The following is a 13,900-nucleotide window of genomic DNA, read 5'->3' on the forward strand; positions in this document are numbered from 1 at the left end:
GGAATGATCCATCTAGTCCAACCTTCTAATTTTGCATATAAGATGGTTCTAAATTTAGAGGTTTGATTAATCATGAAAGGGGGAAAAATGATCTTTCTCACATACATTTTATCGACCAATGAGGTGATTCCAGAAAAACTATACTCTGTGAACCAAGTAACCTGGTAAGTATAAACAGTTTAAATCCAATGAAACACAACCTGAAGTGAACTATTTCCACCAATGATAAAAATAAGAAATGTTTCACATTTTAATTTTCTTTAAACCTTTTTTTATTTAGAGATTTTTCTGGTAAGGAGATATACCATAGGAAAGCAATTTCACTGGCAGTGAGGTATGTATATACTCTACCAAAATACTCCTTATTTTAACTGTTTTTAACTTTATTTACATACGAAGCAAAGAATCAATGCATATCCTTGGTTCAACTATAGTATCAGCCATACTACATGAAATAAAATGGTGCTTGCATACAAAAACTTGTTGTTTATAAAGGAATCTGATTTCAGATTAATAGAACTAATTTGTTTTTGGAAAAAATTTTTAAAAAGAATCACAATTTATCATGACCAAGACACCTGCACCATATTTTCCATTCCTCACAGCACATTTATTTCAGTAATTCTGTTATGTCGGTTCTTAGCATGAGCATAGTGTTACACGATTTTCGTACATATAATCACATCCAAAACAAGTTCTAAAATTTAAATTGTAAACATTCTCATCATATGTAGAAATATTTTAATTGGTGTATTAAGTTTTGCTAACTGATCAAATTTGGAAGATAATATAAATGAGAACGTCTATTCTAAACTGTGTAGTGAGCATTGTTTATTAATTACATTTCTACAATGTTAAATAAAGTAAGAGGCAAACCTGTCCTGTAAGCATGTCAAATTTTAGGTAAAACATTAAAAAGAAACAAACCTGTTAACAAAAGAATGTCTTGCAATAAAGAACATTAGATTTTTAAAATCTATTATGATACAAAAATGTAAAGGGTAAATAGCATCTTTGTTGACAAAGTAGGAGGTAGCATGGATGCACCACTTTATTGTCTGAGAAATGCAACTGGATAAAGAATATTTCCTTACCACAAATAATTTCCAGAACTATGTACATATTTCTTTTAGAAATACTTGTTTAAACAAATCTCCCTCCACTTTTTAGTATAAAAAAAACCGTTCCATGTGATTTTAAAAAAAACACTTACACATCTAGATAGAATAGTACTCTGCCCTATTTGAGTGAACAGTCTCAAACTATGAAGTACATGATATTTAATGCCCTAATTTAAGTAAATTTAGTCAGCGGTTCTTGGTATTATACAAAACACTAAATACATACAAACAAAATATAATATCTTATTTTTCTATGCAAGTCTTGTGGGGAATAAACAGAGCCTTGATTCTGGTAACACTGCAAAAAACATAATTGTCCAATAAGTCTGTCTATAAGTATTCATGTGCAACAGTTTATTAATGGCTGCTTACATGTACTGCTTTTTTATTGAGTGAACACAGTTAACCAATAAAACTTCATAAACCTTAAAAACACATCTTCCACCCTATATAAAATATATAGACTACTTACTGTTTTAAGTATTCGATTTGCTCTGATGTCATTGTAATTCACTTTCCCCCATTTTCCTGCTTTAGTATTTATAAACAGATAATTTAATGTGGCTTTAAAAAAAAAGAATTTCAAATTTACATCCAATTCAAATTGGCTATTCAAAAGGTTTCCTGGTTCTATGAAGCTGCTTCGGCCATTAGTAGAGAAAATGAAGTTTCTGTAATGGAGGCAGGCTTTTTAAGTAGTGACGTGACTTCCACCATGCCAGCTCCAGTCCGTGGAAGATTAGCGTTTACAATATGTCGTTGTAAGTGCTTAATCCAGTCTTCCTGAACAGACAAGGGTCCTCGAAAGACTAGGCCACAAAACCTACAGAAAGATAACAGTTCTCTTAACATGACCAATTCTCCTTCTTTAAAACCAATTCACATAAAACCCTAAAATATAAGGAATAAACTTTACTGTATTTTAAAGACAACACTTGATAAAGTTTCTAAATAAAGTCAAATGATTTAATAAAACATCAAAACTCCCAATTCATATGTTTATTAACAGCTATAATAAACTCCAGTAATCTTTGTATAGGTGGGAGCATTATTATTAGGTTAAAATTAACATCTACACATCTTAATTCACTTGAAACAACAACCATTACTCCAAAATATGTCATGCTTTAGAAAAGACCCTTCCCCAATTTAGCATTCCTTAAATTGCATTGTGTCTGTGTTTCTTCATGTGTGTTGTGAGTGTGAGTACAGAAGAAGGTGTGACTATGAGGGGAGAGAAAAATGTGTTCCCAATAAGTGAGAACTCAAGATAGCAAAACATCAAACCAAACAAAGTTAAACCATACAAACCAGATAAACACAAGGAAAGCTACTTTTTTATTCTTTTTTATTTTTTCTGAGACAGAGTCTTGCTCTGCTGCTCAGGCTGGAGTGCAGTGGCACAATCTCGGCCCACTGCAACCTCCGCCTCCTGGGCTCAAGTGATTCTCCTGCCTCAGCCTCCTGAGTAGCTGGGATTACAGGCACCCGCTACAACGCCTGGCTAATTTTGGTATTTTTAGTAGACATGAGTTTTCATCATGTTGGCCAGGCTGGTCTTAAACTCCTGGCCTCAAGTGATCCACCCATCTTGGCCACCCAAAGTGCTGGAATTACAGGTGTGAGCCAGCACACCTGGCCAAGCTATTAAATAAGTCACAGTATAGTAGATTTACATTACTATTAGCTAATGTAAAAAACTTGATTCATTAGTTGTTGAAGTACAGGATATTGTTAGCTGAATTAAGATTTTAAGCCTATCTCCAAAAGTTCATTTATAACTTGATTGTTGAGAATGCACACTCTGCCACAAATTAAAAACCCCAAATGAAATAGCTAATATGTTTCAAAGCAAAGTATGAAGAAACTGATCAGATCTGGCAAAAGAGGTATATACCTGCATCGGAGAATGTAAACCTCGTCAGCACCATGAGGTAATGTTAGCATTTTCTTCTTGCTTCCAGATCTTGACCTTGATTTCTTTTGCTTACAATCTAAGGCTAAAAAGAGGAAGAGAAAGACTTAACATTCCTTATATATTTCAAAACATACATACACGCATATTTTTCTAGAGAGGTCAGACAGACCATCTAAATCAGTTAGAAAAAGTCTGCATTCATTTCCCTTTTCCCTGAAGCATGCATTCAACTTGCTGATTCTGTAATAGCAGTAATATTATCTGTACTGTACAGCAGTATTTTCTGTACTGAAGAATACTATCTGTATTCTTCCTGTACTGCCTTTTCAAATAATGTTTTACCACGCCAAACTAGAACTGAGAAAATGTAACTAAATAACTCGAAACTACTAAATTGGTCAATTATTACAATAATGGCAATGTTGACTCTTATAATCATATATAATTTTAACATCTGGTTAAATCTTACTTATTTCCAGAAAAATATAACCTTTTGAGATCATTAAATTAAGTTTGCATTTGATTACCGCTCCATTAAGTAGGTCTTATATATTTGGAAAACTTAGTAAGGGAATATGGACAATGTAATTTAAAGCTCAACGAAAAATCAATTTTCATAGTGACTCACCATTAATTCTATAATAATAAATAGCTCTTAAAATTGTATGGTGGCCCTACATTTGAAAGGACAAAAAAAGTTCAACTTTCATTTTTGAACTTAACTTGTATTCCATATACAATAATCAATTATGCAATCATATGTTTTATTTTCCTAGAAAATAAATATAAATCCATATTATTTCATGTAAGTTTACAACTGGATCTCATGTTTTATGCTAACTATTCTTTACATATTTTTCATTTTACATTTTCTCCAATAGCTTATTTTAAAATGTGATTTGAAAAGGTAAAAAAAAAATTATATTAAAATAGACCAAAATTGTATGTGAACTGTTCTTGAAATTTTTCCATTACTTGACTTTTTCTTTATTTATTCTAAAACAACCTAATTTTAAAAAGAAAAAAAAAGGTATTTTTTTATAGGCAGAAATAGATAGCACATAACATTTTATAGGTCTTTGAGTACAGCTACACCATTTCTTTGGACAAAGGGATGATAGCAATCCAGGGTGCTGCTGGTCAATTAGCAGGAAGAGAAGGTAAGAATTTATCTGTAGGGATCCAAGGGGGGAGGGATACAAATGTAACAGAAGAGTTACCCAAATGGCTTTTCTTCCATTATCCTGTCATGTGAAAAATTCCCTTGAAAAATTCTAAGTAAGAGAGAAGGAACTGGCTATTCAATGACTCTGTGAAATGAATTGTTCAAAAGTCCAGATTCCAAAAGAATAGATGCTACTATCACAAAACCAGTAAACATAGTTCCTTAGTCAAATGGCAATGCTAACAGAAATGTCATATAGAAAATTCAAAACCACAAGAAACCTAAATTGAAGTCACTGGTATCAGCTTCCTGTCACCTGCCTATTCAAAAGTAAAATCTAGGACACACAGTCTTTTTCTGTTTATCCTTAGAAGAAGAGTCTAATAAGTAAAGAACTACTAGAAGTCAAGTTAGGTATTAAAGAATGGGTAATTCAAAACTAAACAACCAAACTCTGGAATAGAAAAATCTTATAAGGATCTTATTAGTTATCTCAGTCAAGAGCCTGGCATGTAGTAGGAACTCAACAAATACTTCTGTAGTAAAAATAAAGCAAAACCCAGTAATTTAACCATTGATATTTAGACAGCCTAAGAATGAAAATGTTTTACTCCTATTTGATACAGGTAATATTCCTGTACAACACTGTGCATCATTTGTTTAAATATGTTGCTGCAGTCGCACGTACTTCATTATCCTAGATATAAATCACTGACCAGTCCAGCTTATGTAGAGAAACTAGGTTATTCACAACAACTACAAGAGTGAAATACGATATGCTTTGTAACCAGTAGGAAAAACCTTTTTCCTAATCGCTGTGATAAGCAATCTGAATTTAAGTGGGTTATGAGTAATTCATATACTGGAAATAGAGTTGAGGTAACTCAAAGAGTAACTGCTACTAGATGTCAGCTATTCTTTCCATTTGTAAAGATGGATCCTTGTCTGTGTTAGGCAGAATAGAGCAGGCATTTGGTGTCTCATAAGACTACAGGTATAATCTTACTTTGATGAGCTTGCTGGTTGTCAAAATTGCCACACTGTATTCAAACTCCTTTTAAAATGCAAATAAATTACTGTAGGATACAAATAGAATACATTATAACAACCCTTAAAAATTTGTTCACAGAATGTTAATGTTAGGGGTGTTAAGCAAATTGAGGAAGAAGGGCAGAGGATGGTAGGGAAATATGCAAAAGAACACTTTATCAGTTATAAAGCATTTAAATTTACATGTTGTAATATTTTAAAAATGGAACTGGGTATGTTTATTCTGAAATACAGAAATATTTTTGGTTTTCCTTTAGGGAAAAAAAGAATTATTTTATGGCTTTTGATGCTTTATGGACTGTGGAAATTCTTAAGTTTAGGCTGTGTTATGAATGATCAGATCTAAACTTGAAATGAGAATGCCATCATTTTTGTAGCAATGAATATTTGAAGGTATTATGACCTTGGAAAGCAGGACAACTCAGTCAGCATATGACTGATCGATCATCTCTAGAACCCAGGGCTCCAAAGTTAAGGTTACAGAATCTCAGGCACTGAGAATGCCTAGAAACTTATCCATAAAGTTAAAATATTAAAAATCTGGGATCTTTGGAAATTGAAATCTAAATGCCTCAGTGTTTTAATATCTTCATCAATTCTAGATTATCTCCTGAAATGTTATATTTTTGAGTAGGTGAGACATGAACATATTTTACAATAGTTTTTTCTAATGCCAATATCCAAACTCACTCCTGTGATAGTGCCCACACCTTTGGGAAAATCTGTTTAAAATTGAATATTTAACATATTAAAACTGCACAAAAAGGGGACATCTATATAGGATCCTCTACATAAAAAGACGATTTACACAGAAAATTTCAATAAATGAAAAGGATGAGGTACAAACATGTCTGTTATACCAATATTTTCACTTAAGAGATTTTATTATATCTAGAGGGAAAAGTAGTTTTGTTCTGGACTGTACCAGGAGCCACTACAACATTAAATACAGATCACTAACACATTCAGTTTTAGTATAATGCAGCTCATCAATATCTGTGATAAACAGCCAAAGCTTTAACAGAGTTGTTTATATGAATAATCTGCCAAATAGATAACTTTGTTACACAAAGCCTTTTTTTGTAATAGGATTTTATTTGCACTTGTTAGTGACCAAAACACTCCAAGGAACTTAAAAACAAAAAACCCACACACACTTTTCTCTTTACAAAGTATTTTAAATCTAACATTGTTTCTATAATTTAAATATATTAAAAATTTATTTTTAGAAAGTGTTAATTTTCTTCTCAAGTATAAGCTTCTTTAGAAAGAAACAAATCTAGTCATCCAAACCTTCCTGAGATTACTAATCAGTGGGCAAACTGTTTAAGTGATCAATTTCAACCAAAAGACTGTCAAAAATCTTTCAAGTTACCTGATTTATAAAAGATCTAAATTGCTACTGAGAATATTTTACTTATACAGAGAATAAATTGAGTTTGAGGTAAAATGCAAAAAAAAAAAAAAAAAAAAAAAATATATATATATATATCTTCCAGTAAGATATCTGTCTTGGTCAAATACAAATATGAAAGAGAAATACAATAAACTCATGAGTCCTCAAAAAGAACACCACACTGCTATGCTATGAATACGACGACCAATGATCATGACGACAACAATACGCCAAAGCACTAAACCAGATTGGTGCAAAGCAAATAGATAACACAACACATAAAAATTCGTCTGTTTTCTGAGCCATTATTTAGTTTTACCCAAAGAAGATTAAGAATTTAGTTTTCACTTTGACATTATTAAAATCTTTTGCTCTTTCCACCTTTCTGCCCATTTTATACAATAATTGCTTCAACGAGTTTCACTTTCTTTTTCCTTCACAATATAAATGACCCAAGAGAATGAGAGTTCATAAAAATATCTGGAACTTCTTTGATAAAGCACACCATAACTAAATTAACATTCGCCACCAAAGTATTTTTATTTGTAATCATTCTCACCTGCCCAATTACTTAAAAGCATGTTTAATCCGTTTCTTTTCTAATTGGTTGCTGGTATCTCTAGGACAAAGTGAAACAACTGGGTTACCTATACCCAAAGACAGAGGCACAAGAGGGACGAAAATTTTTTCTCTAAGTGGTTGGACTGTATAAGTTTGGTGGACAATATTAGCTATGACCTCACTCAGAACTGCAGTAGGAATAAACATGACACAAACAGGTAAACCATCATTCCACCACTATTAAAAAGTTGGTGCTGGAGGTTGTGGTGGCAGTGGTGAGGTGGGAAGAGGATGCACACATGCCAAAGGGTACACAAGTAAAACTCAATTCTTTTTTTTAACCTTTAACTTCAGGGGTACATGTGCAGGTTTGTTATATAGGTAAATTGTCACAGGAGTTGGTGTACAGACTATTTCATCACCCACGCAATAAGCATAGTACCTGATAGGTAGTTTTTAAAATTATTTCCCTCCTCCTACCCTCCACCCTCAAGGTAGGCCTCAGTCTGTTGCTCCCTTCTTTGTGTCCATCTGTTCTTGTTGTTTAGCTCCCACTTATAAGTGAGAACATTCAGTACTGGTTTTCTGTTCCTGTGTTAGTAATAAATTCAATTATAACTGTCACTAATCCTTCAAGGTTCATAAGCCCCAAGCATATAAAAAGACTGCAAATGACATTTTCTTTCCTTTGGCCTCAACTGAAAAAGAATCAGGGCCTTTTTAAAACAAACAAACAAACAAACAAACAAAAACATGCTAGCTTGTGTAAAACAGGAATGGGGTAGAGAAAGCCAATTGTTGAGAAGTCAAAGTTTCCTTTATTCAGCTTTTATCTTTCTTTCTGTACAAAGTGCCTAGGAGACCAGCTTCATGGGTGTCCAACTTGTGCAGTCACATAGGGAGAGCCCCACACTCGGTTTAATGCTCTACTATTGCAGCCTTGAAATTATTAATTTTTGAACGAGGTCTACCACGTACTCATTTTGCATTGGACTCTGCAAATAGCAGTCCTGGGACCTGAGTATCTACTATCATAAATGAGAGAGGCTGCATTCAGTTCCACCCCTCAATCTCTTGGCCCATACAAAAAAAAAAAAAAAAAAAAAAAAAAGCTATTAAGAGAAAAATTGTTAAATCCCCAATCTCTACACAGTATGAAAATTGAAAAAGACTCCCCTACTCCTACCAATATCAGTTCTTTGCTTCTAGCTATACCACTTCATTATTCCGAAGATGAGTATATAAGTTTAAAGTTAAAAAAAGCAATGTTTCCCTTATAATCAGGAATGAAGTATAAAGATACACATTTAGTAACCTCAAAAGTATTTATTTTCATCATCATTTTCCCTTGATATTTTCACTCTAAAATTAAATAATTTTTTAGTACCCTAAATAACTTTCATTAATTTTTAGAGTTTCCACTCCCAATGACTGAAAAAAAGATAAGTAACTCAATCACACAGCAATCAGTGGCAAAGTTAACTAGATCCTGCATGTTTTAATAATTTACCTGGAAGAGGATGAAATGCAAAATACGTGGAAAGCAGATTTCCTTTGCTTTAAGAATTAGGTTTGTGGTTTAACAAATTATTAGTCCACAAGGACTGGTTGCTTGAGTTTGTCCTACAAAGTAGGAAATTATATTAAGGATAGTCAACAGCCTTATAGTTCAGAGGAAGAGTTAAAGGAAATGGAAGTAGCCTTTTATATTTAAACTTGAATGGATTCAGTTAAAGAAAAAGTACAACTTGTAGAAGCCCCCACTATTTCAAAGTAGAGGGGATGATTACTAAAGAATATTTTGAGCAAGTATTCTCTATGTAAAGGGAAAAGCTAGACATAAATATGATACTTCACACATTTTTATAAACAGAAATTAGAAGCAGGCTAGTTTTACCAGCTTGCCCAAAGCTAAAAAAGCTAACAATATCACAACTACAAGTGGCTTACTGGTCAGTTAAGAGTTGATAGGATAGCAAACGTATTACTTCTTTGTGGTAACAGGTAAGAAAATAACATTTAAAATTTTCTTTTCAAGTAAGTTGGACTTGTATGCTGTTTTATTAAGCAAAATAGGCATTAGCTATCAACATCAACCACTTTTCTAAGACACATCTGAAATAAGAATAAACATTAAAGTACATAATGACAATCTGCTTTAAGTCACTTTTGTTGAGAATTACAAACAAAATAATCACAGTCCCTGCCCTCTAAAATCTCCTTATTTCTGATATATCATTTCAGATGTAGTAACAATAATTAAATTGTTCTTGATCTTAAAATTAGCTAAGAAAACCACCTAATTTTAAAATTTCCTTTAAATTATCCTTGATATAATCATATTTAACTTAAATTAGATGGTACTCATAACAATATATTAGTAAATCTCAATGTCACAAATCCATGGTTGCAATGGATCTGATTTGGCTTTTTATAGTTCTTAAGAGCTTTACACATTCCAGCCAAAATTCAAACTACAACCAAACATGGTATTGATCAGGTATTTTCTGTGTTAGCCAACTCCCAGCTAGGCTACAATTAAAAACATAAACCTTGGATAACAAAAATTAACTCATTCTTCAAACCCTAGGCATACCAAAAAAAAAAAAAAAGTAAATTCTACTTTTCTACTTTTTTCTACTTCTGCAATAAGTGAGGAACTACCTACCAATAAGGCATCCTTTTGCCCTAACCTCCAACAGAGAAAGTCTGGGTGTTATTTTATTATTTCCATAAAGTCAATTAAAACATTACACTAAGCTTTAGCTCTGGCCAACCACATGCCTTGTTATTATAAGTGTTACTTCTATCTTAATCCAGATTACAAATAGCATTCAAGAAATTCAAGTTAGAATTGAGAGAAGGAAAACAGCTCAGAGCAGTCAGCTGTGTACAGTATGCGAGATTTACCAGGCCCAGAAAGACTGGAGTAGGGGACTTGAGTCACGTGACTCTCATGCCCACCCCCCGACTGGGGGGAGGGCAATTGTTTAAATTAGGCATTTATTATGTTCCTGACCTGATGCCTCACCCATTACTTTTATGTTCCTGAAATCTGTGATACAAAGAACAATGTATAGCCAATTGATAGCTTACATTATCTTAATGTAAATTCTTGGTAAATAAACACAGAAACCGCTTTTTTCCTTAAAAACTCACTGGTAACTGCTGCTAATCACAGTGTATATATCCAGGGCAACTTGAACCTATGCTCCCAGGTGGCCATCCCAGGTGGCCATCCTCAAGTTTTGGGCTTGAATAAACTCTATACCTAATGATATTTTCTGAATCTCATTATTTAAGGCTTACAGAAAAAAAATCATAGCAAACACAAACATTATAACTGAGGATAGAATTAGATACATTTAAAATGCCCAAACAAATATTAAAAAAAAAAAAAAAAGCAAAACCCAGAAACTTGGTAAATAATAAAACCAACAGTAATGCTAGGAAACTAGATAAGACTTGCATGAAAAACAAGATGTCAGTCAGAATAGATCACCCTCCTTTTGGAATCAATGAGCAGCAAAAAACAAGCATCGTAAAATTTAAGTATTTTATGCTACAATGGTGTAACTCTTCGGTTATATTCTCCTAAAAACAAACTTACTGATTCAACAAGTGTGGTTATTTACTTTTGAGAAATAAAAATAAAATTCTAAGTTCTACAGCAGACTGAATGGATACCCTCCTCCTTGCCAAGGTGACCCCAGAGAAACCTTAAAAATTGAGTTCCCAGCCATGATGGGACAGGAGGTGAAGCATGTCTCATTAGGTTCCCTCCCTCACTAACCACCATTAAACTTTCTTTCCTAAGAGTTAAAAAGAAACCAACCCTTTCAAAAGACTTGCTCCACCACGGATATCAACCAATCGCCTAACTCAGAAGCTGGACTCCCCTCTGTTTTTGTGGTTTTGAACTGACCAGCATTCCTGATAAGAGATCACCAACTGGTTCTAGCTGGCCCATGGAGGCTGCACATAGGGTGCCTATGAACTCTGTTTCACCTTTTGACATGTAAACCCTAATTTTCCTATGATTAAATGTTAAGTCTTCACCTCATAGTGAACATGAGATGTATGTAACATGGAGCCTGCACACTAAGCATGTGTGCACCCCCTCATGAATATTCATAACTCCTCCTATATAACCTGTTGAATACGTATACTTAGCCAACCCATTCAGCATAACTTCCTGTCTCACCCTTCCTCCTCTGAAGGGCTTGCTTTTGGTCTCTGTCTCACTTCCAAGCCTGCAGGCTTCAAGCTTTCTAAGAAATAAAGCTCTCTTTTCCAAAATTGGAGATCTCCAGCTTTTAAAATGACACTTTGTTATAGTGGATAGCTGGATGATGAAGTGTTGCTAGTAAATGACAAGAGAAGTAATGAAGCCTGCCCTTCTACCAGACAGCATGGTAGCAGACTGATTAACCGTACTGGTATAACCATCCTCCTCCCACTCAGATTTAAAATACTGAGCCATCTCTTATCTCTAATCTACCATATCCTGCTTATTTTATTTCCGTAATATTACCCATACATCTATTACCCCTCCTTTACATACTTAATGTCACTGACCTGGTACAGGACTCTTAAAATCATCTACCCTGCAATTTTTCCTCCTCTCCGCCAAATCCTTTATTTAAAAAGCAATTTCAAATGCATTACACAAATTCTGTATTCAAATAGTTCCCCACTACAAAGTTAATTCCAACACCTTAGACTAGCATTTTATGTCATCTTTGTGACTCACTTTACCAATCCAACTCAATTCCCCCTTACCTCCTACTTCCTAGTATTTCCAATAAACTTCCCACATTGTCCCGCCTTGCTCCTTCCTTCAGGCATTTCTCTTCCCCACGCCTGACCCCCATTTCCATTTCAGTTGGCTATACATTAGGGTCCATTCAAATGCTAACTCCAAAAGCCTTGGGAGATCCTAGTCTAGCTGAAAGTGTCTTCCTCTTTCTCTGAAATTCCACAGTATTTCACGCATACCTCTTCAATGGCACTTACCAATTTGTCTTGTATTGCAGTTATGCATATATGTACCTCTACTGTATTGTAAGATCCAATATACCTCTGCATACTTAGCACAGTTGGAGGTGAAAAAAAATACATGTTGAATTAGTGAAAAAATCAGCCCATCATTTTTTAGTATGCTGGGGAAATAGCCTAATTCTTGCTGGAATAATAAAACAATTAGTAGAGGGTTACCCAAAATACTGGATTAAATTATATCCAAGCTACTCAAGGCAAAAATAAGAACAACATTTTAGAGCAATAACCACCAAACTGGTTAGGAAAAATCAAGTTATTAACAGTTGAGGGACTAGTCTTCAGTCACCTAGAGAATCTACTCAACTCAGATAATTCACTACCTTGCTAATCATTTATAAATGATATGTTACTGTGCAGATAAATGTATACGCATATATGCTCTTAATGAAGAACAGTACTATAGAAATAAGTTATAGCTAAGAAATATAAAGACCCATCTTTTCATTGTCTCATGAATAGCTTTTTAAAATAAAAGTCTGACCATGCCATTCTCTTATTTTTCTTCTCTCTCACTCTCTCTTTCTCTCCCCGCCCTCCCTCCCTCCCTCCCCTCCCTCCCTCCTGCCTTCCTTCCTTCCTTCTTTGGAGATGGAGTCTTGATGTGTCGCCCAGGCTGGAGTGCAATGGCATGATCTCAGCTCACTGCAACCTCTGCCTTTCGCGTTTAAGTGATTCTCCTGCCTCAGCCTCCTGAGTAGCTGGGATTACAGGCGCCTACCCACCATGCCTGGCTACTTTTTTGTATTTTTTAGTAGAGATGGAGTTTCACCATGTTGGCCAAGCTGGTCTCAAACTCCTGACCTCAGGTGATCCGCCCACCTCGGTCTCCCAAAGCGTTGGGATTACAGGTGTGAGCCACTGCGCCTGGCCTATTTTTCTCTGTCGCCCAGGCTGGAGTGCAGTGGTGCAATCTTGGCTCACTGCAACCTCCACCCCCCAGGTTCAAGCAATCCTCCTGCCTTAGCCTCCTGAATAGCTGGGATTACAGATGTGTACTACCACGCCCAGCTAATTTTTTGTATTTTTTTTTTTAAGTAGAGATGGGGTTTCACCATGTTGGCCAAGATGGTCTCACACTCCTGACCTCAGGTGATCTGCCTGCCTCAGCCTCCCAAAGTGTTGGGATTACAAGTGTGAGCCACCACACCCAGCCCCCTTATTTTTAAAACATCCTTTAATGACTTCCTAATTTTTTTTTTTTTTTTTTTTTTTTACCAAGCATTCAAAGCACCAACCCCACCTTTCTGGCACTACAATTTTCCCAAACATCTGTAACCAAATCTTCTCATAGTTGAACTCCAAGTTTCACTCCTGACACCTGAAGTCCAAATTTCATACCTTTGTGTCCACACTATGTTCTTCTCTGCCTGAAATGTTCTACACTTCATCTTGTCTTCCTAAAACTCTACTGCATCCTTCAAGTTAAGGGTGTGGCTGAAACCATGTAAACCTTTCTGTAACATCATACTTGATCTTTTCCCACTGGGTTATGATTATGTTTATGAAGTTGGAGTGCAGTATCTTTACTGGCTCAGCGATGAGCACAGTCTTGGTACAAGAACTCAAACTTTTGTTGAATGAATAAAATTTTGTGTGACTGCTAGTTTTGTAGTTCTCTTGCATTTGAA

General features: G+C 34.7%; 1 protein-coding gene across 20 annotated transcripts in view; it reads right to left on the minus strand.

The window, feature by feature from the left end:
* Window positions 1-248: 248 nt before the first annotated feature.
* The window catches only part of ZNF644 (zinc finger protein 644), a 101,218-nt gene continuing 87,566 nt past the window's right edge, over window positions 249-13,900 (minus strand). For 19 of the 20 annotated variants that reach the window (XM_009212619.3, XM_009212556.3, XM_021943952.2 and 16 more), the window contains 2 exons: window positions 3,019-3,121; window positions 249-1,944 (listed from right to left, as the gene is read on the minus strand). In XM_009212619.3, the coding sequence (XP_009210883.1) occupies window positions 1,752-1,944; window positions 3,019-3,121 (296 nt within the window). In that variant the 3' untranslated portion in view covers window positions 249-1,751. The remainder of the gene's footprint in view (window positions 1,945-3,018; window positions 3,122-13,900) is intronic. The other variant, XM_003892173.5, reaches the window with a different exon arrangement.

The sequence above is a fragment of the Papio anubis genome, chromosome 1 (genome assembly GCF_008728515.1).
Source record: "Papio anubis isolate 15944 chromosome 1, Panubis1.0, whole genome shotgun sequence".
NCBI classification, from domain to species: Eukaryota; Metazoa; Chordata; class Mammalia; order Primates; family Cercopithecidae; genus Papio; species Papio anubis.